Source organism: Nesoenas mayeri (assembly GCF_963082525.1).
Source record: "Nesoenas mayeri genome assembly, chromosome: 6".
In the NCBI taxonomy this organism is placed as follows: domain Eukaryota; kingdom Metazoa; phylum Chordata; class Aves; order Columbiformes; family Columbidae; genus Nesoenas; species Nesoenas mayeri.
In genome coordinates this window covers 18,691,131-18,718,444 of record NC_137545.1, presented here as the reverse complement: position 1 = coordinate 18,718,444, position 27,314 = coordinate 18,691,131, and the positions used below count along the sequence as shown (strand labels likewise).

The 27,314-nt window shown below is 41.8% G+C and overlaps 1 protein-coding gene across 1 annotated transcript in view; it reads left to right on the top strand.

Moving 5' to 3' along the window:
* Positions 1–27,314, top strand: part of ITPRID2 (ITPR interacting domain containing 2) — a 40,425-nt gene that overhangs the window by 3,995 nt on the left and 9,116 nt on the right. The window contains exons 3-14 of the mRNA XM_080347008.1: positions 1,736–1,785; positions 2,637–2,693; positions 5,176–5,212; positions 6,480–6,578; positions 7,100–7,308; positions 8,208–8,902; positions 12,537–12,609; positions 18,658–18,746; positions 21,858–23,075; positions 24,774–24,854; positions 25,270–25,397; positions 26,439–26,589. Of these exons, the coding sequence (XP_080203134.1) occupies positions 2,639–2,693; positions 5,176–5,212; positions 6,480–6,578; positions 7,100–7,308; positions 8,208–8,902; positions 12,537–12,609; positions 18,658–18,746; positions 21,858–23,075; positions 24,774–24,854; positions 25,270–25,397; positions 26,439–26,589 (2,835 nt within the window). The 5' untranslated portion in view covers positions 1,736–1,785; positions 2,637–2,638. The remainder of the gene's footprint in view (positions 1–1,735; positions 1,786–2,636; positions 2,694–5,175; positions 5,213–6,479; positions 6,579–7,099; positions 7,309–8,207; positions 8,903–12,536; positions 12,610–18,657; positions 18,747–21,857; positions 23,076–24,773; positions 24,855–25,269; positions 25,398–26,438; positions 26,590–27,314) is intronic.

Genomic DNA, 27,314 nt, shown 5'->3' with positions numbered 1-27,314 from the left:
CTCTGAGACAGAGCTGGCCAACTTGGCTCATGTGCCTCGCTGGTGACAAACAGCTGTCCATGCTGTTGTCCGAGAGTATTTTGTCTGTGGTATTTGTCCCTTGTTTAAACATGTGTCTAGTTCTTAAATGAAAGTTTTTCAAAGGCAGGAGGTGTAAGGCAGCTGTGCCTGTGTGCAGCAATGCAAGCAGGGCAGCAGATGGGTGGCTGACAGGGCTGCTTTTCTGGTAGCTGCTAACATGCTGTAGAGGTGACAGGCTTGATTTTTGAAATAAAATGCCCACTTCGGCGGTTGCTTTTACCATTTTTCTGACAGCTGGTGCATGCAGCACTGCCCTTGGTTGTCAGAGTCACTGCCAGCAAGTTTCTGTATCCAAAAGTAGAGACGTTGAAGTAGCCACCACGGAAGGAGGGGGAGAAGCGTGGGAGCGCACCCATCAAAGCCAGAGAGTAAACAACCGGCATAGTTATTACCTCAGAACATAAGGCTTATTGTAGCGTGACAGGTTCAGACAATATGCCCTAAGCTTTTTCAAACCCTGAGAGGACAGACACGCCGGAACCCAGAAGATCTGAGCCTCGGCAGTCTCTCCCGTCACCTGAAACACGCTTGTGCGCATGGGTGCTCTGGCTGTTTGCCTTGGCCTCTCATCATGCTGGTCTTTGCTTTGCTTTTCAAAAGACATGTTGAAGTGAGCTTGTTCCCTGTCAGCAGGCCACAGGTGGAAAGAGTGAACTCTTTTCAGAGAGGGAAGAAAAAAAAAAAAGGTTGTGAAATGTTAAGGTCTGTTAGAAAGGAGAGATGCAAACTTTCCTTGCTTAATTTGGCTATGGCACCAAAACAAATACTGTATCAGAGCACTGTTTACTTTCAGCTCTTTGGGCTGGTTTATGTGTTTGTCTAATTAAAAACCCAAATGAAACATAGATAATATAGGCACATAAATCATCTGCTTTCCCCTTCTTTATGAGTATTATATTTCTGAATTTGTTTTGGGCTTTGAGAGTTAATGCTGCACTACTTAATAGTGACAGGCCTTTGGTTAAACATGTCTCAGAGACAAGTTGTGGAAACATCCAGCTAATGTCAACAAGTGTAGCGTGAGCCCAGAAAGGGTTCGGACCTGTCATTTCAGTGGTTGCTGCTGCTCCATTTGGGCACCATGAGGTTCAGCAAATCCTCTGCCTTTCAGGGGGCTGCAATAGGAGGGATCATCCAAACAAGAGCCAACCTAAAGAGCCTGTGAAGTATCAGAACTGGCAAGGGACAGCTGACATAGCTGTTAAGATATTTATCTTGTGTCTGACCACCCAATACAGCTTTTCACCCCTCTCTTCAAGAAGTTTTAGATGTGTAGAAAAATGGCAACAGTTTTTGTTGTATAAATGAGATCAAATCAAGTCATTCAAAAACCTGTGCTCATTTTTTTCTGGGTGTTCTGCTGAGAAGCCCGTTATCTTTCTTGACAGAGGGCTGGTGACCCCAAAGCTTTGCTGCTGACTGGTGTCTGAGCATTGCAGTTATTATTAACCTGTTTTGTTGTTTTTCCCTACAAGACATATTTGTTCAGAGGGCTGGGGATTGTTTAGGAAGTAATTGCCTGTCCTCAGATGTTTGTGCTTTCTGGGGGCGGAGGGAGGGACAACTGCTGCTATCACAAGCTTGTTACACACTGTAAGGAAGGACATGAAGCAGCAAGTTTTTAAAGTATTATTAATCTCTTCTGTGGTTTCAGAACGCCTCTGGGAGCCTCCCTGGATGAGCAAAGCAATCCTCTGTTGAAGGGTAAGGAAAGGCTTTACCTGCTGAAATCTCTCTTGCTGGGAACTGTGCTTCTGTGGATGTTCACCTGAGACCTTAGCTCTCTAGCGGCAGCACCAACCACAGCCTGGTTGGTGTTGCCAAGTTGTTCTCGCTGTGAAGCAGTTGTGCCTGAGAAACTGGAGAAGGGGGAAAAGATCCTGAATAAATATTCCTGGAGAGTTTAGTAATCCCTAAAACCAGAAACCCAAAATGTGCACAATGAGGGGGCTGTAATTTCCTCTCCGAGATGGTGAGCATTAGGCAGTCTCTGTCTCTTGTAACTCTGGTTGCCACACCTGAAAATTTTACTATCTGAGCAGAGCTGGATACTAAAGTTCAAAGTACAATGAGAATGTGCAGGTAGTGACAGGGTGCAGAGGAATTACTGGCTGTGCCTGGAGTCTTCGCTTCAACTCAGTCTGGTACAGGGAGAGAGAGGGGAATACCTAAGCTGGACTCAGACTCTGGATCCCCCTGGTAAGATGTCTGGAGGATAGATACATTTGTGCCTTCTGATCCTAAATTGTTGGGTGGTACCTTCAGTTTCCCATGTGCAGTTAATTTGCTTGTAGGTTGACTTGAGGGTGCTTCTGAGGACAAAACTAAAGCAGTGTTATAGACATGCTCTTTCCAAATAATTTTTCTATGTTCTCAAATGTAACTTCTCACTTCTTAGTGCTTTTTTAGTGTTTCAGTAATGCAGGAATTGTAAATATAGCCCAGTTATAGCGTGTTGTATCAACTGAAGTGTCTTGCTAAAATCTTTAGTTAAGCTGTTGAAAAGAAGACACTGAAGCATTCTAGTTGTTGAACTGCTAACTGTACGATTTCAGGCATGCTGGTGAGAAATGGAGGAAGTTTTGAAGATGACTTATCCCTGGGAGCTGAAGGTGGGTGTGGCAGGATTATGACTTTTTTTTTTTCCCTAGAAAAAAATATAGTTTAGTCATCTGATTTTTATTTTGAAAGATTGCATTTCCCTTCTGGTCAAAGACAGTTGCTAAAGCTGGCTAGAAAACCTGCATGAAGCACATAGAAAAATACAGGAGGATTTGCTTTTTGAGTTTATTAGACTATCACTGGTGTTAAACGTTCTTGTCTAACCCAAAGGTCAGAGGCAGCCCTGAATTTGCCTCTGCCTTCTCATTTTAATGCTCACAGTGGCAGCAGAGCCTGCAGCACTCACTGAGGCTGTGAGAAGGTGGTTTCTCCTACTTGATCTTCTTGTCTGTGGGTTACTCTGGCAGCCGTGAATGCCCCACTTCCCCTGAATCCCTTGGAACTGCCATGTGCAAGCTTTTGAAAGGAGAAATAAAATTCTGTCAGCCAAGAGGCAAACCCATTAAGGGCTAAGTGCTTTTAAAAATGAAAAGCACCAAAGCTAAGTAAGTACTTTGGATCAGCCATGATATACACTTAGCTGTCACTAGCTGCTTGACTTTCTTTTTTGTTTTTTAAGGGAAAGGAGATGTGTGTCTGTTCATGGTGGACTTTTTTGCTAGAAAAATACTTTTAACCTCTCTGTTGATCAAGGGTTAGAGGTGTCCATAAATGAACAAAAGCACTGTGGACCCTGTTCTAACAGCAGCGTCCTGAAATAAAATAGCAAAAAAAGAGTCTCACAAAGGGGGCTCTGGCATTATCTGCAGGATAGGGAATATAAGACAATATCTTTGTCAAAAAAATATAAAGGTAAAACTACTCCCTCCCTTTAGCTTTTAATGTTTTTCAAACTACAGTTTTTGCAATAGTGTCAGAACTTGTACAGTAGACAGCCCTTTTTTTCCACAGCGGTATTACCAGTGGTGTCAAAGTAGTGGGGCAGGGTCTGAAGGAAGGAAATATCTTTAGTTTTTAAAGTTTCAAGACTTTTCCTCTGATAATTACCTTGATCTGATAATGATGGAGATGCAGTAAATGAGTCACTTATTTCAATAGATTAAATAGGATTAAATTTTCTTTTTGACAGTCTTTTCTGCCTGTTAGATTGCCTGAAGTACAAGGATTTCATGGAAAAAGTTTTAACAATAATCCCAGCTCTGAGCATATGGAAAATAAGTCAAGAATCAGTACATTTTAAAACATCATGTCACTTTTTTCTTTTCAGTGTTTTCCCCTTATCATTCCCAAGGATTTCTGGTTTTTATGAGCCTTTAGCGTGATTTAGGCAGAAGGTCATTTCTCCCCTTTTCAGATGACAGAGAATCCTAGAATCTCTAGTTGATTTTCCTGGGTAAAGACGCAGGTGTTTCTGCAGGGCTTTGTTTCCCCATCTGAGAACAAGGGGACAACAAAGCTGGTTGGCACAGAGCTGCGCACCCTGCCAGACAGACGGCCCCACTGAGGCTGGTGTGAATGCCTGCCCTTGTGCGTCCATCGCTGCCCGAGTCCAGAAACAAGCCAGAGCCCTGTGCAAATGGCACAGAGGGCATCAGGCCCTGTAACCCCAGACCCTACTGAGCTCTTAAAGTCCATGGTTTAGCTGTTCACACCAGTCACCAGCTGATCCATATAGGTAGGCTTACCTTCATGTTATACGCAAGAATATTTAAAAAAAGAAAAAAAAAAAAAAGTGTTGTGGCATCTGTGTTTTGTATATGTTTAGGTTTCTTTATGATGCCTCTGAAAATAAGGGGGAGGTGGTGAGGTTTCCATATTTGCTCTCTGTTGGTGACTGTGCCCTCTGGCACAGCAAGTTGAGATGCAGGTTTTTTTCCTGGCAGCATTTGACACCATTCTGCTCTTTTCGTAGCTGATTCTGAGGGCTGCTACAGCGTATGCACACTCCATGTCTGTCTCCTGGGGCAAGTTTGTTAATGTTGAGTCGCCTCTTCGGGGATTCCATAATTTAAGGCTGGTGCTTAACTCTCTGGCTTGACAGGGTGTTGATTTTCTGAAAGAATAATGCTGCCTGAGGTGTTCCTGTGTGGAGCTGGGCCGATCCACCTGCCTTTCATATGTTCTTTACTTTATCTATGAGAGCAATCCTCCCATGCCCGCTACTCCTCCTCCCCTTCCCGCCCAAGGACAGCCCTGCAGCTGGTAATTGCTTCTTCAATTGCAAGGCAATAAATGGTTTATATAACAATTACTAGCTTACCACATGTAAGACTTCAAGTTAATATGATTAGTGACAGTATGTAAGCACGTGTCCATGTGAGATTTTAGCTTAAACAGAGCCTGAATAAACCAGATTGTCTTCATCTCAGCTGTGTACCAGAAACACTCGACAATCACATTTATGTGGGAAGAGAGAAACCTGGCTTACTTGGGAGTTTTGGTAAATGTGCTCACTGCCTGCTTCTTCATACCTGTTGTGGAAAGTGTAATCTTGAAGAGATCTGGGTGTAACTTCTTCTTGTTTCTCTACAGCTAATCATCTACGGAGTGATACCCAAATGGAAACAGGGTAAACTTCTTTTTTTGTTATTTTTTACTTCAAAGAAATATTGATACTGAAGTGCAGGAGGAAGAGGGAGCAATGGAAGTTGTAGAGGCTACATCAGAGCTACAGCTCTTCTGGTCATGTCACTTTATGTGAGATGGAAAGAGAAGACTTAGCATAGAAACAGTCATTATGAAATGCAGAAAAAACCCAGGTTTTTATTCTTCCAGCAGACCTGATGTAGATTTTTGGGTAGCAGGAGGAGAATGGAGAAATGCCAAATCTGAGTAACCTAGTATGATTTACCTTCTTTGCCTTACTGATCCATTGCTATTTCAGAAATTTCAAGGGAAAATTAGTTTTACTTCTCAGACCAGATATCCTTTGAGAGTGGGAAGAAAAGACTGAGAGTACTTGATTTATAGGGAGAGCTTCTAAATGAAATGTGCTGTGACTAAAACCCCTGTTGAGACTTCAGCAAGTGCCAGCACAGCCCATGTGGGCAGTGTCCTCGCAACTCCTTCTGAGCCAGGCCCCACAAATGTGCTTTTAGATGAATCCACTGTCATCTTTGGTTTTTCGGTGGTTGTTCTATTGTGTGTGTCTCTTAGGATTTGTACAGTAAATTTCACCCTGGGAAAGTTTGTCCCACAGAGAGATTGTCAGTAACAGTACGTTTGAGACCGAGGTACCACCTAATGCTGAGGCGGCTTCTCCAGACTCAGGGAGGAAATAGTTTGGGATTGGGAAAGAAACCGGCTGGCAGTCTTGATTGGAGCTCATCTTGCTCCATTTCCTCCCCCCTGGAGCCTCTTCAGCTTCCCTGGCCACTGCTGGGACAGCTCACAGTCTTGCGTGGGTGGCAGTCAAGGGTGAGGGGGAGCCGGGTACCTGAGGCATGGAGGGGTGGTCCTGCCATGGAGAGGTGGTCCTGCTAGAGGAGGCAGTGGCATGGGGACATGCAGGGAAAGGCAGGACAGGGCAGCTCAGCAGAGGCTGGGCTTCCTTGCTGGAAGAGGGTGGGATCGGGGAGGGTGGGGCAGCAAGGGGAGATCAGGGGTTTGTTTATTCAGCTTGCATTTGCCTTGAAATTCTTACCGTCTATGTACATTTTTACTGAGGCGTCCCAGGGTTCGCTTTTGTTATTGTATTTCAATAAATGACATGGCTAATATAAACCAGATAACACTGAAAGGGAAAAGAGAAGTTCAGCAGCGCTGGAGGCTTAGCTCTCCTCAGAGACAGAGCAAAAGGAGTTTATCGCAGGGGTCTCCTCTGTTTGTGTTGACAGCAATGGTGTGCTGGCGAAGGAGAGGAGGCTGCAGTTCCACCAGAAGGGGAGAAGTATGAACTCCTCCGGGTCTGGAAAAAGCAGTGCGACTGTTTCAAGGTAAGAGAGTTCTATGCTTTGAAGGTCATGGCGCAGTTGAGTGGAATTTGGCTGTGTTTTGCTGGCAAAACTTACTTCTTCTGTTCCTCAGTTAAATGGACTTGGCTTGATTTATGTGCATTGTTGCATTAAGTAGCCGAGAAGGGAATTTTCATTTGGTCGCTTGAAAAACTGCTGTTTGGTTTTAGTTGTGGTTTGCAGTAAATACTAACAAATGGTTCCAAATGTTAGAAACATCTGAGATTTTAATGACATTTTAAAATTGGAGCTCTGCAGAACAAGGACTGACTTTATAAATTAAAGGATTGGATCTGAGATGTCTCTGGGCTGATGTCTCTGGTGATGTGAACCAAAACTTCAGATCCAGAGATCTCCACAATTATTTCCTAGAGTAGACTGAGCTGTAGGAGTCAAAAGTTCAATAGACCAAGCTGGCTACTGGGCTGAATTAGCAGTTGTACAGAAGGGACTGGGTCTTAAAAAGAGACAAGTAGATAGTAAACATATTTTCATTTGTCTAGTGTTTCTGAATTACTGGAACTTTATGAGGAAGATCCTGAAGAAGTACTCTATAACCTTGGATTTGGAAGAGATGAACCTGATATTGCTTCAAAAATTCCAGCAAGATTTTTTAATTCATCATCATTTGCCAGAGGGATAGATATCAAAGTATTTTTGAATGCCCAAATACAGCGCATGGAAGTGGAAAATCCAAATTTTGCTTTAACAAGTAAGTATGTTTTTGAAGCAAAGTTCATTTTTAAGTTCTGGAACTATGTAAGCAACCTCAAAAGAAGGTGTATATGTAGTGTTCTGGCAAAACCCCTTTACAGTCTAAAGGCCAAATTCCATCCAGAATTCATAATAAAACTCCTGTTTGGTCTTAAATATGGCAAGAGGGGACCATCAGTGTTGTACACCTTGGGGTGAGGGAAGAGGATTTATAGTGGGGGAGGGAAATGAAAGGCAATCCTGTAAAATGTATTGGTTTCTGGTTTGTATCATTCCTGCTGCTTGCTTCTAAGCTTGTCTTCTGATGGAGCTTTATAGCACTGAAACAAATAGCAATATCTGTCTTTTTCTTGTGTTCTTCAGTGTCTGGGAGGGATTTTTGAAATGTGTCAGCAGCGACCTACTTCTGTAGTTGCTGAAATCTGGGCCAATATTTCTGTTGACTTGGACAGGAGCTTTGTTAGGTCAGTAATGAGTGCTGCTGAAATGAGGGCATAGCTGAAATGTCCTCCTGTACTTGTAGATGGTGAGAGTGAGGCGTGTAACCCTTTTCTTTCTAGCACCTTGTGTATTAACTTGCACTCATGTAACTGTGTCCCTTTTTCACTTTGTAAAAGTTTTCTTTGCTGTTCTTCTTGCATCTAACACTCTTGCAAAGGTTTTTTCCATTTTTTCTATACTGTGTGGTATTACTTATGTTCTAGGACTAGGCAGTGTTCAGTCAACCTTTGGGATCCTTGATACAAGTAGGAGGAGATGTAGGGTTGGGCAGAGGTTATGATGAAAAGTCCCCCTTCGGGTATGAAGAAAGGGCTATCTCTGAGAATGCACACCATGGTGTAGAGATGGATCAACAGGTCCTCATAAATGCTGCCTTATGTTTTTTTCCTTGTGCAGGTCGTTTTCGTCAAATTGAAGTGCTTACTACTGTGGCCAATGCTTTTTCTTCTTTGTACTCTCAAGTCTCTGGGACCCCTTTGCAGAAAATTGGTAGTATGAATTCAGTGTCTTCCAGCAAAGAGGCATCCAGCCCTCCCCCTTTAAATCGCAGCAACACAGCCAGTCGGTTGATGAAGACCTTGTCTAAGCTCAATCTGTGCGGCACACAGCAAGCTGATGGTAGCGGCTGCTCAACTCCTTCACCTGTTGAAAAAGGGAAAAGTCCAGCTGAACCAGGGAATGAAGACAATGATGTTAAAAATGAATCTAAATTACAAAAATACTCTAAAAAGAAAGACTCTTCCTCTTTTTTGGCTACTGTAAAAGAGGAGATAGCCAGTAGTCAGACAAATGCTGTGGACACACGTAAACCTGCAAACCTTCCTGCTGAGACTGATGACAAGCAAGAGGGTGCTGTGCCTCCAGCAGATGTGCCAAGCAGCAGGTTGGCAAGCACCCAAGATAGACCATATGAAGAATCTGGTCTTTTGGACTCGCCAAGCCTCAGCAGCAGTTCCAGTACATCCAACAGCAGCTCCTCGACGCAAAGGCTGCCCACGGCATCACCAAATAGAGACCCCTGTGCTCTGCTCGCAAACCCGTCCATAATGAACCTAATGCTGCAGCAGAAGGACTCCTTTGAGATGGAAGAGGTAGGTGGAGATAGATGGCTTTGTTTTCGCATACAGTTTACATAACTTGCTGGCTGCCAGCAGAGGAATGTTCTTTCCTGTGTAGCTAACAGTGTTTTCTCCAGGAATACTTTGAATTCTCTGAGTGATAGGACAGTTGTCACTTTCTCTCGGTAGGCTGCTCTAATTGACCCTTTTAACAAAATAATTTTGTGTTGCTGTTGTTCCTGAGAGTCAGCAAGAAAGTTCTCATTCTTTTTTTCGTCGAGCTCAGGTAATTGCAGTCATTGGCAAAACTACTAAGAACTTTTCCTGTGGAAATAGATCTGCCTTTGCCTTTATATATATAAGAACGTTTTTACTTTGCTTGAATTGCTAACTGGAAATCTTTCTTTTTGTTGCCCAGAAGTAAATTTAGTTTATCAATTTATATTAAGGATAAATTTGTGGATGGAGCAAGAATGTTGTTGCATGAAAGGGAAAGGGGCCATCAAGTAAGGTGAGGTGCTTACTTTGTGCAGCTTTTAGTTTTGATGGCAATCTACAATATGTTGATTTGTTTGTTCTCTGGAAATTAGCACACTGAAAGTTGCTGTTTGATGTGCCTTTGGTTGTGGCTTAGTTACATATTCTATGCTAGCTGCCTTTTAATATCTTTATAAATGCATGTATCCATTTTTTGACTGATAATTGTCATAAAGGGGTTTTAATTCCCGGTCTCCTTAAGTTTTTTGTTTAATAGGCTAGTAAGAATGCAATTTTGGGGCATAGATTCACACCGTGAGTTCTATGATCTGCCTTAAATTAAATCAGCAGGTATTTAGGTGGGCATGTTCTGAAATGGCCATTGTTAGCAATTCAGCAGTTATCTTCTTCTGTCTATGTGAAATAGACATGTAAGATGAAGTATTGTGATTTAATTGGTGAAACGAGTGAAGGAAGTAAGTGAATAGAAACCCCCCTGAGTTCTACAGTGAAGGAGGAAATGATGATTTAGTAGGTGCCATGTCTAGTGTTATATTTGCATTACAGGCTTTTGAGGCTCCTCTAGATTAACTAATGTTGGAGCTGAAGGAACTCATTAAGTAGAAAGAGGTAATCCAGCCTCTCGTAGTTCCTGCCACTTGTTTGTGCCTGTGTATCATCACCCACATCTTGTGTGGCCATCTTCTGAATCAGAACAAAGGGCTGGTCCAGTTAAGAGGGGAGAAAGAAACCCAGTGTATTTTGATGTATTTATTTTTCCTGGCTTAGTTTTCAACTGGATAATTTTCGTGATCCAGTGTGTTGTGTAGCTGCACAGATGTTTGCATTGACACAATGGGAGAGGTCTGAATGCCAATGCATTTTGCTGTATTCTTGATAGCTGGGCTGCTTTCATGTATCCCAGAGGAGAAACCCATTTTTTGGTACCCTTGGGCCAAGTCGAAACAACTCATTAAAAAAAAATAAAAAAAAAAGAATGAAACTTTCCTTCAGAGTAAGTTGGACCATAAAGGGTTATGACATGAAGAAGACTTGCTGAATTCTGCACAAGCCAAATGCAATGGGTTTGTGAAGTTTTGGTTGACACGCTTTGCAATGATGCCAGTGCATAAACACAGCTGTTTTGGCAAGACCAGATGTGATGTGGTAGGAGATTGTGGTGAATCTTTGTTTATGTAATATAATACATACATATCAACTGCCGTCAGATCCCTGGGAGGGAGGGATTTGGTTTTGTTGAAGAAACTTTAGAACAATACCTGGCAGTGTGACTTTATTTGTGTGCGTCTCTAAGGAAGGTTTAATGAACTGTATTAGAAACAGTGATACTAACTCCTCCCCTCATTTTCGCAGCTTGGCTTGGAGTGCATTCATTGACATAAGAAAGATGACAGATGTATCAGGAAGCGCTTTCCACACTTACAAATGCCTTGGAGGTCCAGGCGCCCTTCGGAAGCCTGTGGCTGTGGAGATAGCTAATGTGGAGTGAGTCAGGGCAGGATTTCCCCCAAGCACCCGCTCCCAAGCCGGCCAGTTACAAACCCAAAGGTCATTAACCAGCATCAGTGTTGGCCAAAGGGATGGGGACAGAGTGAGGAGCCCTGCATGGTGGCTGAGCTGTGGCCAGGATGTGTGTGCCAGCCAAGGACAGGCGGTTGTTGGGGATTTAGGTCAGAAGAGGCTTTGCTTTTGGGAGGCTGAAAATTTAGCCATCGGAAACTGGGAGGTTTGAGAGGATCAAGACACCTTTCCTGGAAGGCCAGCCTGTCCAAAAGGCCTGTAAGATTACTTGCTGTTCTTTATTTGTTTATTATTGTTTTAAAAGGTGCTTTTCCTAGACATAAATGGTGAGTCTCTTCTATGCTTCACTGCATTTGGACAAAATAAGCATTTACCCCTTTGGTACAGCCTTTTTCTCCTAAAGGAACAGAAGCATCTTGATTTATCGTGCAGGAGTAATGCTGTTCACTTATTAAAGGTGAAAAATTCAGGCCAAGTACCTCTCAAAACTCTTCTAATTAAGAAAATGCACTTTGGTAGCTGCTCTGCACACAGTATCCATGCAAATATAGTTTCTTCTTTAGCCAAATACTAATTTGGGCTTCAAACCATCAGCATCCTGGTTTTGCATTTTTAAGTTGAGCACAACTGAAGATGAAAATTTCATTGCTTGGTAATTTTGAAATTAGGCAGGCAGCCCATTACAGGGAAGGATTGAGGGGTATTTGGGTTGGGGTTTTTGTGCATGTAGACTTGCATGTGAACCATGAGGATTTTTTCTGTAGCACGCAAGAGAGAACATATTCTAGCTTTTGAACTGAACAAAGGCCTCCCTGTTGAGATTTTAGACGTATTCTTTTCATTGTTTGAATGGTTGTCTGAGAACTGCTTTCTTAATAAGGCTGTGTTTCACAAAGTGATTAAGTAATAGGATTAATTTTCATGTAGTTTTAAGTTTCCCAGTTGAAATCTGCATAGCTCTGAATATATTATCTTCCTTTTTTGTACTGATGGACACAAAAAGTGTTTCAATGAGTGGTGGTGTGCTGAAGTCTGGAGTAGGGTCTGGATCATTCTAGAGGATTGATGGCTTGTGGGAAATACTTGGTAGGGCAGTAGATGACAACCCTTACGTGCTGACCTCTTGATATATTTTTCTAAATGTATTTTGCTTTTTCTTCAAATTCAAGTGAGAGGCCAAGAGTGCTGAACAGAAGAGACAGTAGTAGTGTGAAGGTGGTCAAAGGTATTTTCACACGTTTCAGTCTTTGATCAAAAAGGAACTGAGAACTCTCAGTAGTGTCATAGGATGCGATTTCCTGGTCTTTTTGCATTATCAATGTAACTGAAGGGAAGCCCCACGCTGTGAGAGAGAGGTGCTGTCTTAAGGATCCCAGTTGTCATGCAGAGGCATTGCTGAGTACCTGAGAAATAATGCTTTGATTCAAGGAGGTACGATTTACTGCCTCAGTCATTACAGGCTGTCAGACTGGAGAGAAAAAACGAACAAAACAAAAAAACACAACCAACCAAACCAACCAAAACCACAAAAAAAACCCCCCTCAAACAAACCCTTCCTGCATGTGCAGTGTATCTAGCTTGGGCATTCTTAAGCATGGGAACATACTCCAGTTGTCTTGACAAAATATTAATCTCCTCTTCCTGATAGATCCAGAGCACAGAGGGGGATCTGCCGCATGTTCCAGCTTCTCAGCAGCTGGCAGTGACCAAGTCAAGGAAAGGTAAGTAGACTTCAGCTCCTGCTGAGTGTCCTTCTCTCTGAAACGCTCATTCAGATATTTAAAACTTCTAAATTTTCTTTTCTCTTTATAAATAAAAAAGATTTTCAGCTAAATCACAGAACATTACTGCAAAGTGGCAACCAAATTACAGGGAAGGCAACAGCCCTATAACCTCACAGGCTGTTTTCACTTTTGTACAACTGATGATAGCTCAGAGGAACTGAAATGTTAATTCAGATTGCATGGGATTTTCTTTCTCTGGCAGATCTTGTAATTTAAGATACCCATTTAAACTAAAAGTATATTGTTTTAAACCTAAATTGCATGATACATCCAACCTTTTCCTATGAGCTACTGCTCCGCCTGCAAGCCGGCTGCACAGAAGACGGGCCTCTCACCCACAGGGAAGCTGTGGTCCTGCACATGGCAAACTGTGCACCGGCTCTTGTAGCTCAGTTTGTGCTCTCATCTCAAATTCTTATTTATGTATTTTATGGCTTGGGACTGGGACAAAACTGATCTTTAAGTTCATTTTGTGAATTGTTATTTGCCCACCATTGGCAATTGAAGTCTGTTCTTCAGCTGTTACGTGTGATTAAAGAAGAAATATAGCTTGTTGCACTTAGTGAGAAGCTTAGCTGTGATGCAGTTTCTTGGTGAAACATGACTAGCATCTCTAGATACTAACGAGAGGCAGTAACACTTGTCTTAAGAAGCAGAGATCATCTTCTTTGCTTTTTCACAAATGAACTGACAGTCTTGTGAACTGTCAGCTGAATTGCATTAACATGGTTGAGAATGCTCTGGCTTAAGCTCTGAAAGTTAGTGTCTGGTTATTAGGACAGCTTGTGCTAACTAGTTCAGCAGCTTTTTGCACAAGGCAGCATTGCACTCACCAGTCTTCCTCTGTTACAAACGTAGGCCACCAGGAAGGACCACCAGAAACTGCATCTCTGACTGGTCCCAGCATTTCTCCCTTGGCTGTATTTTAAAGTTCATGTTTTACATGATTACATGTTAAGAGATGCACTCTTTACAGGGCAGGTCTCTTGTTTGCCTGGCCCCAGCAGTTTCAGAAAGAGCTCTTCAGAGAAAGGCAACTTAAGGAACTACGAGCTGTAGTCAGGGTGGAGAAAAATATGGTTTTTCGTCTTCTGAAATGCTAGTTTTGTGTTCTGTGTTCCCAGTAGCTATCTTACCTGTTTCTTCTCCATGAAATGGGGGAAAAAAAGCCAGGTGGTCCTGTGTGTACCTGTTGAGTGGTACCAGCAGTTCTAGCAATGGGTCTTCAGTGTGGCAGAAGTGGGCCATGCTGGCATATGTTTGCCACCCATTTCTGAATACGCTTGGCATAGATTAGTGCTGACATTTTTTTATTATGCAAGTATTGCCTAGAGTTTTATATGAATTACCTTACAAAGATGTCACTGCTGATGGTAAGCCTGCACATTTGCTAGAAGTTAGTCTGAGACCAACATTTTATTTCACCTTGGAGATATGGAAAGCTTAGGACTTTATTCTAATGGGTTTCAGTAACGCTGCCAAGAGGGAGAGCATTTGATGGAGAACTTAGCCAGAATGTTAAAAAACAGTAGTCATTTCTTTTGCAAGTTGTCCACCATGAGACAACATAGAGGCCAGTTTTGTCAGAGGGTGAGTGCTCACCAAGTTCAAAGGCATCCAAAGTTAATAGCCACTTATTAAAAATGCGTGCCATTGTATCTGAATGTGAAATGTCATTCTCACTAGCAATCTCTTGAGGTGAGGTCAGTATGAAATTCAAGCACTGGTCTTCTATTGCAGTGTGATGTCAGTTGGTGATCCTCATACAGACCCACCTCTTTCAGTGGTCTTGACTCTACTGTACATAAGCACCCGTAAACAAAAAATTTGTTCCACCTGAGGGAATACATTTGTAACTTTTTTTTTTCATGTAGGGGTATTTCTGTGTCAATTAGCAGGGTTAGTGGCGTTTGGTACAGACTATTATAAACCTTGCAGTGTCATTTTACATCTACACAGAGGAATGTGGATGCTTTCTCTGACATTCACAACAGTTTGTAAGGCATTTTAAGAGGGCCTATAATAAGATATAAAGTATTTGTATTTTTTTTAAGACTCTCCTACTGAAACAGTCTGGAGACTTAAGATATGCTTGAACAACACTGAGTCTACCGCTGCTTAGACTACCCATTGAAGTATGTTTCTTATTTCAGATTAGCTTTGTTTATACGTGGTAAGCTTAGATTTTCAAAGTGGTTTGCAAATGAGTGCTTTGCTATAATACTATCTTTGTTTATGGGATACAAAGAATTCTGTATTGTATTGACTAGCATGATGTACTTTTTAGGTTATGTCTTCTGAATGGTACCGAATGGGTTTATCCATTTTGCCCAAAATCGGCATTTTGTTGTTTGTTGCATGGGGTTTTTTTAGAAATGCAGCAGAGAAGAATGAAAAGCTTCAGTTGCTCTGCACTATAAGCATACAGTGCTGCTAAATGTCCACTATAAAAAAACTTACTGCAAAGTTATCTGGAAGGAAGGTTTGTTAGTTGGAAAACAAATTCTTCCTGACATATTTATACAGCAGCACCTCCCATTCCAAAAATGCCCGACAAACAAGACAAATATAGGTACAATGTGTAAAGAACAAAGTATTCTTGAGGCGTTGTGATTTGTGAGCGTCTAGTTGCTGACATCAGTTGCCCTGTGAAATTTTGCATAGCCACAAACCTGTTTCTTTTAAGGCATCTGAAATTGACAGTCAAAAGCAGTGATTAATTTCGAAAATTTTGTTCTTTACAGTGAAGAAAGCACATCATCAGCACTTCCTGTCCTTAAGATATTATTGTATTTATAGCCCTCTGTGGGTGCAGCTCCACAGGAGACTGGAGATGAGGGAGTGAGAAGAAAACATTGGAGCAGATTTAGTATTTGTGGCAGTCCATGCTTATCTCTCTAGAAGCTGGGAAATCCTCAGGGATGCTGCAGAGTTTCTGCAGCAGGGTTCCATATCAGGCTGGTTTTGGCAGTGCTGGGGTGCAGGGTGCGACCAGTATGGGAAAAAGCGGCAGCAGATATTTAATCCCTTAATGGAATACTTTATAGCTAAGTTGGGAATGTCAGTTTATTAATAATCTTGTGATACACGAAGTACATTAGAGCATTGCAGGTAAAAGAAATATAGATGTTACTAAAGCATCATGGGCAGTTTCCATGTGTTTCTCCTCTTCTTCTGTGTGAGCAGTTGGGTGACACAGAAAGTCTAGGACAAGTACCTGATGGGACCATTTGGACTGGTGAGAGTGACAGTCCATTGGTAGTTGAATATTATTTTACAGTAGATGAATTATTCCATTATTTGATAGTGATTCTCTGACAAATTGGTGCTCCCACATTTTGTAAACTGCAGACTTCTTTCTTCATCATCTGTTCTTGTAAAAACTTTTTCAGCTTATTTGATATATTTCTGAATACCCACATTTCTCTGGCATGTATTCAGTGCTTAAATATATATATATTATTTTTTTTTTTTAATGCAACTTAAAACAATAATCCAAGGTGCATTTTTGTTTGTGTTCTGTTTAACTGGGACGCGAGTTTGATTGTTCCTTCTGGTTTTGTTCATCTTGGCTGGCTCCTTTTCCCACAGTTTCCTTATTATGCTGCCTTTGGCCTTCTCCTGCTAGTTCAGAAGATTTCCTCTACATAGTGTTGGTAATAGCTTTGGGCTGCAGAGTGTCAGCATTGTGCAGTGACTTTTTGCAGAAGGTACAGTTCACTTAGTGCAGGACAAGGGATGGTCCCAGATTTGCCCCTACAGCCCGGTTTTTGTGATGAGTTTTCTACCTCCAGGGTGAAGAGAGAGGAGCCGTATTTCATCACAGGAGGTGTTTGAATCAAGTTCTAAATGTAACTTTTCAGCGTTTTTAAAAAAATGTTTTCATGCTTTCCCCTTGTCTGCTTGAATCTGACCTGTTGACTGGCAGTATCTGTCACATAAGGCTGTCAAAGCATGTGCATAAATAACAAATGCTATAGAAAATTATCTAAACCACCGATTTTTACTTTAGTACTGTGTGTCCAAAGAGACTAAGAATTGATTTGAGGAGACATACATAAATCTGTTGGGTTTGGTTTGGTGTTTGTTTTGTGTTTGTGTGTGTTTGTTTGTTTGTGTTTGTGTGTGTTTGTTTGTGTTTGTGTGTGTTTGTTTGTTTGTGTTTGTGGGTTTTTTTAAGCAGCTGAAAATGAGACATTGACTGAGAAGGAAAAAGAAGGGAAGGTCAATATTTTTCTTGAGCAGTAATAAACTTTGTGCACATGAAACCAGGTGCCAGCACACGCACTGATGAACTGCTTTATCAGAACTCATTGGAATCTCTCCCCTGTGGCTAAGGCTTTCACCAGTAGTGCTTTGTCCTTTTAAATTAAAATTCACCAAATAGGGAAAGAGACAGTGAGGAGGCCAAAGTAGGTGACTATTCACCTTGGAGGAGGTGGCAGCTTCCCAACAGCCTCAGCTGTAGTGGCAGCCTGTTCACGGCATGCTCTTTCAGCTGTATTAATTGAATCAGGCAGTTAATAAGAGCTAGTCCAGTTCTCAGGGAAGTCATTTCCATTGTCTTTACTGGGAGCTGGGTGGGAATGTCTGTCTTGAGGTAAAAAAGTTGTTTATCATTGCAGGATATTGTGGCTACCATGATAACAAAGCAGTAGCACAATTTGAAAGACACTCCCTAAAAGCTGTGTGAAGTCGCTGATAGAGAAATTTAATGGGCAGTTTGCCTCTCCTGGTGCTCACAAGCTTCTGGGCCTGTGCAGGATTTTATTTTTGTTTTAGTGAAATGTTCATCAAAATTAATAATGAAAAAATGAGTTCTGAAAATCCAGCAGTTTCAAAACAGGTTTCATAATGCATTCCAATGCATTGAGCTGTGAACTGGGATTAATTATATGATGACAGTTAAGCGGTTGAAGGAATGTGGGGCAAAATTCTGTGTTGAGCATCTGAGAAGACAACAGTGAGCTCTCGCTACATGGTGAGGAAGAGGCGGAGATGGGGACCTGGGGGCTGGAGACCACTGTGGTCTCATCCCATCTCCAACCTTTTACACTTCTGTGGAGAACTAGAGGTGAGGGGTGGTTGTTGCCCAGGCTGCCCTCTGGCTAAGTGAAGTGTTTATGATCCTATAATGTAAAGCCTGTATCTGGTGAGTGCCTCCTGTGTCTAGCAGGGAACAACATTTCCTGCAGTACTGTACTGCAGAGCTTGCTGAGGTCTCCTTGGAAAGCAAGTTTTTGACTATAGTGTTTCCACCAGAGGAAAGCACTCCTGGGTAGCACTGAGGGTTTTAGAGTCTCTTTAGGCTATTTTAACACTTACGTAATCTGAGTAGAAAGGAAGAAGCAGGAGGATCTTATCTTTTATGTATAAAATGAGCACTGGGAATGTGCTTTGGCAGATTGCCTGTTGATGTGTCAGAGATGTTTCATATTTGTCCTCTAAACCAGAGGAGGACTGTCTCTAGCAGTTCTCTTAAGTCCTGCTCATCGCCCCCTCTGCTCAGGTGATGCTGTTCTCCTGGGTATATGGGCTGGTGCAGGCTGGCAGGAGACGAGTGATCTCCTTCATCTTCATGATGTTGGGGGGGTGTGGCGAATCTGTACGTGTCAATACAAAGGCAACTGTTCCACTGCTTGCATGTGCATTAACCAGTGATTCAGTTTTGTGGAAGGAAAACTCCAGCAGTGACAACGTCTGTAGAGTGGGGTTTTTTCCACAGTACAGGAAAGAAAAATGTAAAAGATGTTTCCTCTTCCACCACTGCTTGAAGTTTCACTAGTAGAACTTTGCATGAGAAGAGCTTTTCCTTTAAACAACAATCTGTTTCTCTGTATTGTTCAAAGTGGAATTTCAAAAGTAATTGTGTTATCCACTTAAGATTACTTTGATGTAAAAGGAAAGCGTGTATTGAATGTGATTGGGCATGAAAGGTGGTGATTTGCAGAGTAATTACAATTGGGTTTTCCTTGTTTTAAACAGATCAGCTCTTACGGACTGCGAGTCAGCACTCTGACAGCAGTGGGTTTGCTGAGGACTCCACAGATTGTTCTTCGTTTAATCAGCTTCAGGTAAGGCTCCCACACTGGGGTTGAAGTATTACAGATCATTGTGTGACAGTAGGGACGTGGGGGAGGGATGTTGATGTGTGACTGCTATCGTGACCATCAGTTTAGATCCTATAAAACTTCTCATTTTCAGAGCTGGACCTGCTGAATCCCTTACAGAACTGTGTTAAAATATTAAGGCCCTTCTGCCAGGATAGTCTGGGTATCCTTGGGCCTGGAATAAGCTCTAAGTTTAATATGTCCTGTTTGCAATTTCTGGTATACCTTTTCTCACCAACTGAATCTCCAGAATCACAGTCCATTCCTCTCATGACTGCAGTGGGTAGAGATTAAAGTAATGAAAGAATATAGCTTTTCTGCTGATAATTTCATTTCTTGTATCGTTTTTGCCTTCCCACTCATATTCTTTTGTATATTTTTCTATATTTTTTTTTCAGTTAGCAGCTGACAGAAAGTGAAAACAATTTCATACTAACTTAACAGTGAAGGTATATTAATGTCTAGTTGATCTTGAGTTCCCACAATCTTTCTTGTTCCAGTTCCTTTGATCTCAGTCCCAGAACTTGCTGTGACACTGACCAGAGACAGCATGTCTTAGCGGAGGCTTTTGTTCCAGCATGGTGCTTAGGTGTCTGCTTGATACACATGTTTGCTCAGTGTTGTACCTGATATTTGTGAGAGATGTTCTCTTGCCTCTCCTAAAACATTCCCGCACTAATAGCCATGATTTCGTTGGCCTGTCAATCAGCCAGAAAAAAGTCTTGAGTTGGATCCTGGCCTCAAGGCCATCAGTTAGCTGTCTGGGACCTAAACCACAGCCTGGAGGAACACAAAGTTAGGAGTCTAAGTATTACCAGTAATTTCATTTCTGGAGCTTGCAGCTGCTGAACTCTTTTTTTATGCTACAGTATGTTTTTTGCCTTGTGACACACCAAACATTTTTTAAAGCTGTTTGGCACTTATTAGGAAGAGATTCCCACCCTCCCCATCCGTCAGTGTTGCTTTTCTGTTTTGGTACTGCTATTCTGTGTTTTCCAGTTTAGTAGTTTTTCAACTGGGTACCAAAATTAAAGCCAAGACAGTGCTAGTCTTTGTGTCTCCCTTATAAACATCAGCTTACACTTTCCAAGAGCAAGACTGTGAATTAAGGAAATCATGAGCCTGAGTCTCTGTAATGAGCATAATAGTCTGAGATACTGGTTCTGCTCTCTGCTAAACTGGGACTGCACTGAAGTTGGCAGGCATGTTAGAAAGAGCCTCAGGTTAGAGTTGCTCACTCCTAGTCTTTATATTGGTCACAACCTGATTAAGAGTTCATTAAAAGCATTTTGCAACTAAGCACCCCTTCACTGGAAGACTAGTGGAGTTTATTTTTGTTGGCTGTAAAGGGATGAGATTTTTCTGCTTTCTATTATGCTGTTTTGAAAAGATGTATTGAGACTGCATGAGATTTGTGGTATGGAGTCACTAGGCTCTCTTCTGCCACCTTTACTGCTTTATTCCGAACAAGTGCTGAGCTGAATTCAGAAAATCCGGGTGAAGGATAAGACTAGGGGAAATGAGGACTTGGCAGCTAGCAAAGAGAACTGTGAAAAGAAGATGAAGGGGATACAGAGGAGGGTATATTGTTTCTTAGAAGTGTGGTAAGTTGGTGCCATCTACTGTTAAATAATTGACTCTAGCAGACATAGCATTCCTGTGAAATTCAGGAGAAAACTCAAAAACTGGAACCATATTGCCTTTCATCCCTGATGTCCAAAATAAAGACTTCAAAGGGAGATTTTGGCATTAAGGTGGGATATTCTGCCGAGGAGTTTCATGTTGCCGGTGAAACAAGAAGAATTCTCCATCCAAGTTCTTGAAGTTTTGCTTGCCTGACTTGTAAGCAAACAATGTGATGGAAGATTAGAGACACAGATACGCATAAATGTAGCACACCTCATTTCACCTAGACATTTCAATCTTTTATTCTTTTAATACGTTTGACTTGAACAGTATCTGAACCTGTACAGTCTTTCATATGAGTCTGTGACTGTGCCAGTGACTGCAATGTCAAGCACATAATTAAAGAAGTTGACATTCATGATTGAAATTTTCTTCTAGATGGTTGGAGAAGGAACTATTGCCTGATGTACTAATCTCTCTAGAAGAAACTCATATTTGGTATCCTAATGGCAGTGAGAACTGCAGAAATTAGAAATGGGAGAAACTTCTCTAAATTTCTAGTTCGTATGTCAGCTATGGTGAACTTCCAAGACCGTACTTAATAACACATATTCTTATGAAAATGTCTTGTCCACTTGTAAATATAGTAGTCAATCAGGCCAGCCTAAGGAATGTGCTTTGTAATCCATAGATCTCTCTTTTTTACCTGTCTCAGAGATGCTCTCCCTGCCATTTGTTAACTATTTAATTAGCATCTCCCGCACACATGCTGTTTTAAACTGTGATTTAGAATGAAAAGGGGAAGAAATATTAGGAAGAAGAAAAGGAGGATGGATGCTTATGGATGCAGTCTTCAATAGTGCTTAGCAGCCTTATGTGAGTTGCCAGGTCTCAGACAATTCTGTGACTTAAAACAGGCTGAGTATACAGGAAGACTGGTTTTCCTATTCTTAGTGTTGTCCCGTGACACTAGTTTCCCTGCAGTCTGCAGTTCTCCTCACTTCTCTGTATGCATTCCCTAATACCACCATCACTGTGTGTCAGTGTTCACTGTGAAACTTTGTGTGTGGGAGATGCCACATGCTTCCACCCTGCTATCCCTTTGCCATCACTACCTGAAATACTGGCTTTTTACTCTTTTATTCTGCTACTGCTTCTGTTCTTCTGGCAATAAAGTGTTTATTGTCAAATCAAAGAAATGTGTGAACAGTTTGTTTTTATTTTTTTAACCATCTCCATTTGGTGCTGTACTTCAGTGTGCTTCTAACATCTCTGGTATTCTGGTTTCTTGGCGCTCATTCACTGTTTCTCTTGCATTTTGTATTATTCATTCTACTTCTCTCCACAATGCTCAATGAATATGGACTTGGACTCTCAGCCTGACCCCTGGGAAGGTGGCAGCTGAGTGTCCAGTATGTTCACCCCTTTGCTGGCTTGTATCTTCCCTAGGTTCAGGAGTCTTTGCAGGGCATGGGAAGCAGTGCTGACAGCTGTGACAGTGAGACAACCGTGACATCACATAGTGAGGAACAGAAGACCCCAATAACCAAGGAACTGTCCTGTTTCAATAAGTTTGAGGAGGAGGAAGAAGATGATGATGATGATGATGACGATGATGAAGAGGATATTATCTCTCAAGTAGAAAGGCGAAAGGTAGGGGCACCTTCTGAGAACAGAAGGAGCAAAGACACAAAAGTTGACTACGAAACTGAACAAAATCAAGGAGGAGAAAGCAAGTCATCTCATATACTGGAGACAGTCCAAGGAGAGGTCAGCTCCAAAGAGGAGGACATTTCTAGTGAGCAGAAAGAATTCAACCTGCTGGAGGAAGGCAGTGTGTTTGAGTTTCCTCAGTACCACACGCACCATATCCTCAAGTCAATGGAGTCTCTGGAAGGCGGCAGCTCCTCCCCATCTTCCGTGGACAGGGTGCACGTTGCTCTACAAAGAGCCGAGATGAGGATCATCAGCACATCTGATTCCAGGGCTGGACGCACTCTGCTTAAGTCAAAAGATCTCCTGAGGAAGCAGAGACTCTGGTTTGCTGAATCAGGCTATCCGCTGAGGCGGTCTCAGTCTCTCCCAGCTGCATTGCTGAATCCAGTGAAAGTGGTGTCCTCTGTGAATGTCCAGTTAACTCCAGGAAAAGAGACTCTGTGCAGTCCTCCTTCTTTCACCTACAAGTACACACGTGTGGAAGAAGATGAGAAACCAGTGTCTGAGAATGACAAAAGTGAGGCTGAGGCAGCTGCCAGCCCGCCGGTGTGCAAATCCACGCTGTTCATTGCGCCTTCATCCTCCAAGAAAGAAGTGCCCCAAACTGGGCCCAGCAAACTGTCTGAGGAGCCCAGTCCCACCAGGGTACAGAGCTGCCCGCTGCACACGCCAGCACATATGTCCCAGTCAACATGCTCCCTCCACTCCCTCCCTGCTGAGTGGCAGGACAGACCCCTCTGTGAGCACATGAGGACGCTGAGCACCCACAGCGTCCCAAGCATCTCTGGCTCTTCCTTTGGCACCTTGCTTTCCCCGTTTGGCTGTCCCTTCTCTCCGAGGCATGCTGTGTTTCCTCATCGATCTCATGCCCTCAACCCTCCCTCCACTGTGGAGATGCAGCTGCGCAGGGTCCTACATGACATCAGAAACTCCCTGCAGAACCTCTCACAGGTAAGGAGAAGCCAAATTTTTACCTTGGGCAAAGAGGCTTCTTATTTTATCTTTACAAAACCAGAATGTTAATCTGAATATTCCTTTGCATGATACAGCAGATCAGGAAAAAATTGTATTTTGTGCAGGTTTGATTTGCTGCTGTTTCAGGAGCTTCTGTTTAAAGTGGCAAATTATCATCTTTCCTGTGCTTCATTATTCTTGCATTTAATTGTTGTTTTGTTTTACTTTGCCACTTGTCAAAAGTTAGAGGCTGTTCCATCCTGACTATATTGGCTGGCTTTGCTTCTTGGAGCAAGCCTGGGCACTGGGACACAGCTCTGCAGTGGAAATCTGAGATAGCTGTGGTTTAAGTCAGTCATTGCTCAAGGTAGTGGACAGTGTGCCTGAGAGTAAGCATTTGCAGAATTTAACCTTCTTTGTAAAATTTCCTCTTGGGAACCAATTGCAGCCTTAATGTGGGTAAGGTTGTAGTGTGCTACAGCACTTTTATCACTTATACTGTGCTAACTAAACCTGCTGAAGAAAAAATCTTTGTGTTATGTCCATAACTTATGCTCGAGCTGGTTTGCTTAAAAAAAAAAAAAAAAAAATCAGTATCAGAAGGGATAATAATATCTCCTAGCCCACTTGTTCTATTTTCAGCATAATTCGTCTAGACTAGTTCCAATTTGGGTGCTTGGTCCTTCTCATTACACAAGTTTGTATGGAAGCATCTCACTTAAAATACACAGTTCCCTGGTGCTGCTTTTTCTTACTGCCAAGATCAAGTTTGGCCCATAGCATACTCAGCTGCTAATGAAAAAGTTGAGATGTTTTGAATACATGACTCTGATTTTAGGAAGGAATAAAGAGGAGCAGATAAATTCCTGATAGAACAGAGAACTGGGAGAGGAAAAAAACCCCAAACATCCACTTGATCTGATCATGTTTGAGCAAAACTCCTCTGGGTGAATGGACATGCTTCAAAGTTTCCATGCTAAGTCAATAGTCCTTTTAATTCTTTCAAAATTATATTGGACAAGCTATCTTTTTCGCATATGAAAAGGTGAATGTTTTTGCTGTTTCCACTGTTCCTTGTTGTGTCATGTCCCTACATTTAACAGCCCCTTAATTTTATCTGCTTGCTCCATGTGTTGATGCAACATGCGAAGAGAAATTCTTCAACACTCTTCCTGAGAGTTCATTATCATGCAGAGGTCTTTGCATGTAGGCAATGTAGTGAGATTAAAAACCAAAATCAACCAAAAAAACCCCAAAACTAAGAACTGAGCAAAACCCTGTGACAAACGTGACTGTAATAATGATTTGAAAATGTCACACTTCAATTTGCTCAGTTCTGTTTTCCAAGTTGTTCTTACCATTAGCTGAGACTACTGAATTTTCAGGCATAACATGCCTGCAGCAGGAAAATTCGGCTTTTACTCCTACTTACAGTGTCAGACGGGGTTAATTTGGTTTTTCACCTGCAGCACATTTGCATTACAGAGCTTTGGTGCACATGCTTCAGCTAAGAGCTGGCACTGCCATTTTGTAAGGTTTCCCTTTCCTGATATAATATTTACATAGACAGCAGAAATTGCGATGCCAGCAAGGTTGTGTTTAGCAGTGGCTGATACTCATCTGTGCGCTTGGGAAGATGAGTTCTGAAAGGAGATAGTTGACTTTCCCATTTCAAATTGCTTGTTTCTTCTCTAGTACCCTGTGATGAGGGGTCAGGATCTTTCAGCGGCCACCAGTTACACTACTCAGAGATCATCCATTCTACCTCTCTACGAAGTAAGTGACCGTGTTCACACAGTGGTACTTAGTCAGTATGAAACACAAAGAAACATCCTAAATGTGCCACAGATTGTGCTAACTTTGGGCAATTCTCTGTTTTTGCTCTCAAGAGATAACAGATGACTCCATCCTGCAAATAATATTAAAAATGAATTCATCTAAATACATGGAAATCCTTTCATGTGTATGCTTGTATGAGACATCTAAAAATGTTGCTTTCTTGAATTAATGTGAGTTCACAACATGCAGCCTCTGTCGTATACTGGAGTTGCTGAGGTTCTGCTTGACTCAAGGGCACATCTGGGCACATGTGGTTATAAGATCCAGACTTATTTAAATTCAGTTTTTCCACGTAACACAATATTATGTTGTGGTTTTTTGGTTAGTGCATTTTTTTTCCTTTCTCCTCCAGAATACTTTCCAGGAGCTACAAGTGGTAAGGCGAAATCTAAACTTATTTAGAACCCAAATGATGGATTTGGAATTGACTATGTTACGTCAACAAACAACAGTTTATCAGCACATGACAGAAGAGGAAAGGTAAGATGATCTTTTTAAAAAAAGAAAGTACTTCAGCAACTCAAGGAAATTTGTTGTTGCTTCTCAAATCAGAGCAAAACAACTATTAGTTTCGGTTTGAACAGGGTTGGAGCTGAGTTTTTGCCAAAAACTTGTTTACTCTCTTCTTCACACTTCCTAATTTCAGAGTCTTTTCCTCTTTGTTTCTTCTGATCCCTATTTCTCATTAATTGATGGGATTTTTTTTTCTTCATCCTTTCTCTGAGGTGATTTTACAGCTGTGGATTTTAAGGACTTTTATTATAGAATACTTGAACATAGGATATAGGCGTAAAAAATTCTTAAAGATTTTAATCTTAGATTTTTTTTTTCCCCCATCTTTGTAGATGTAAATAAAAACCAAATATTTTAGTATTCAGGTGCTTTTCCAACTTACAGTGCCTACTTGTCAGGCTACAGATGGCATTCATGTTCTGGCTCCGTGTGTTTGTGCTCACCATGAGTTGCAGCAGCCGCTGATCCGGAACAATTTTCAAAACTGCCTACATATTTACTTTAGTTGAATCAGCTCTTGACTAGTCACTTTAAAAGTAAATGTGTTTGAAATCAGTTGGCTTTCTTATGCAATGGCGTCCTGGCCAAAATGTAGGTGTGACTGCTTGGGAATCTAGTAACAAACAGAAGAAGTAATATGCAATTACTGCATTGCTCTGTAATTTTTGTTGTTACTGGTTTTAAATTGGATTTGATACATGTATAAATGCTGACTTCTGCTTGCACATATTTAAGAATTTAAAGCTAAAATTTTCAGAGAACGTTCTGTGATACACTATGTGGCTTAGTTTTCTCCATGGAGTGATACGTATTTTCTATAAATGGAGAAATATTTCTGTCTAGACGTTTAGCTAATTTTTCCCTGAAACAGGAATTTTCTGTGTTGCACTTTGAATCCCCTTGTATAAAGTCCTTTCCTTGCGGGACTGTCCTGTTCAGTTCCCCCTTTGTGGTGTGCTACTGAGTGCAGTAAATGCCCTTGTTCTTTTTGTGATGCACTTGGTATAGATACGAAGCTGATCAGCTACAGAGCTTGAGAAAGTCTGTTCGCATGGAGCTACAGGAGTTAGAGATGCAGTTAGAAGAACGTCTACTTGCTTTGGAAGACCAGCTGAGAAGTCTGCACATGTCTTCACCTTACAGACCTCAGACACACATAGTAAGTATTTCTTTCTCAACAATATTGTATGTTTTCTCAGTGTAATTTTAATATCTCATAACTGTTAAAACTCTTAGAATGCAGTGAAATCTGGGCAATCTAATGATGCCGTGTGTATTATCGGGGTCATATTTTATTGGTTTCAGTCCGTGGTTTGTCTTGGGGAAAGGGGTGTGAATAGAGGGATTTCCTTGGTGTTGTTATGTATCAAGACATATCTTCTGGAGTGCTAAGTCTGAGATTTCAAACCTCTTCTTCTTTTTCTTTGTCATGACCCTGAATTCTCACAGTTTTGGTAGGTAGTGCTCATGTCTAAAATCCTTGAGGCGTGAGGATGGTCTTTCTAGAGCTTCCCTACACTGGTTTTCTTACTTTTGAAGTGAGGACAGATGGATCAGAAACATGCAGTGTTTGTCTCCCAAGAAATGGGTTGTGCTTCCCCTCTAGCTCTGCCAATCCATGGGGGACAAAAACCAAATGGACAAAAACCAAACAACAACAAGAACCTGCCACAACCAGAAACAAACAAGCAAACAAACAACAACCAATCAACAAAACAAAACCAACCAATCAACCCAAACCAGGAAAATACAGTCGTCATCTTCAATTTTCCCCTCTATTGCTTTTTATAACTGCTTCAGATGAACGTGTGGCTCCCTGCCAAACAGTGGGAAATGCTCTCCTACCACAGACGGTCCCCAGAAGCACAAGAGAGGGGATAAAAA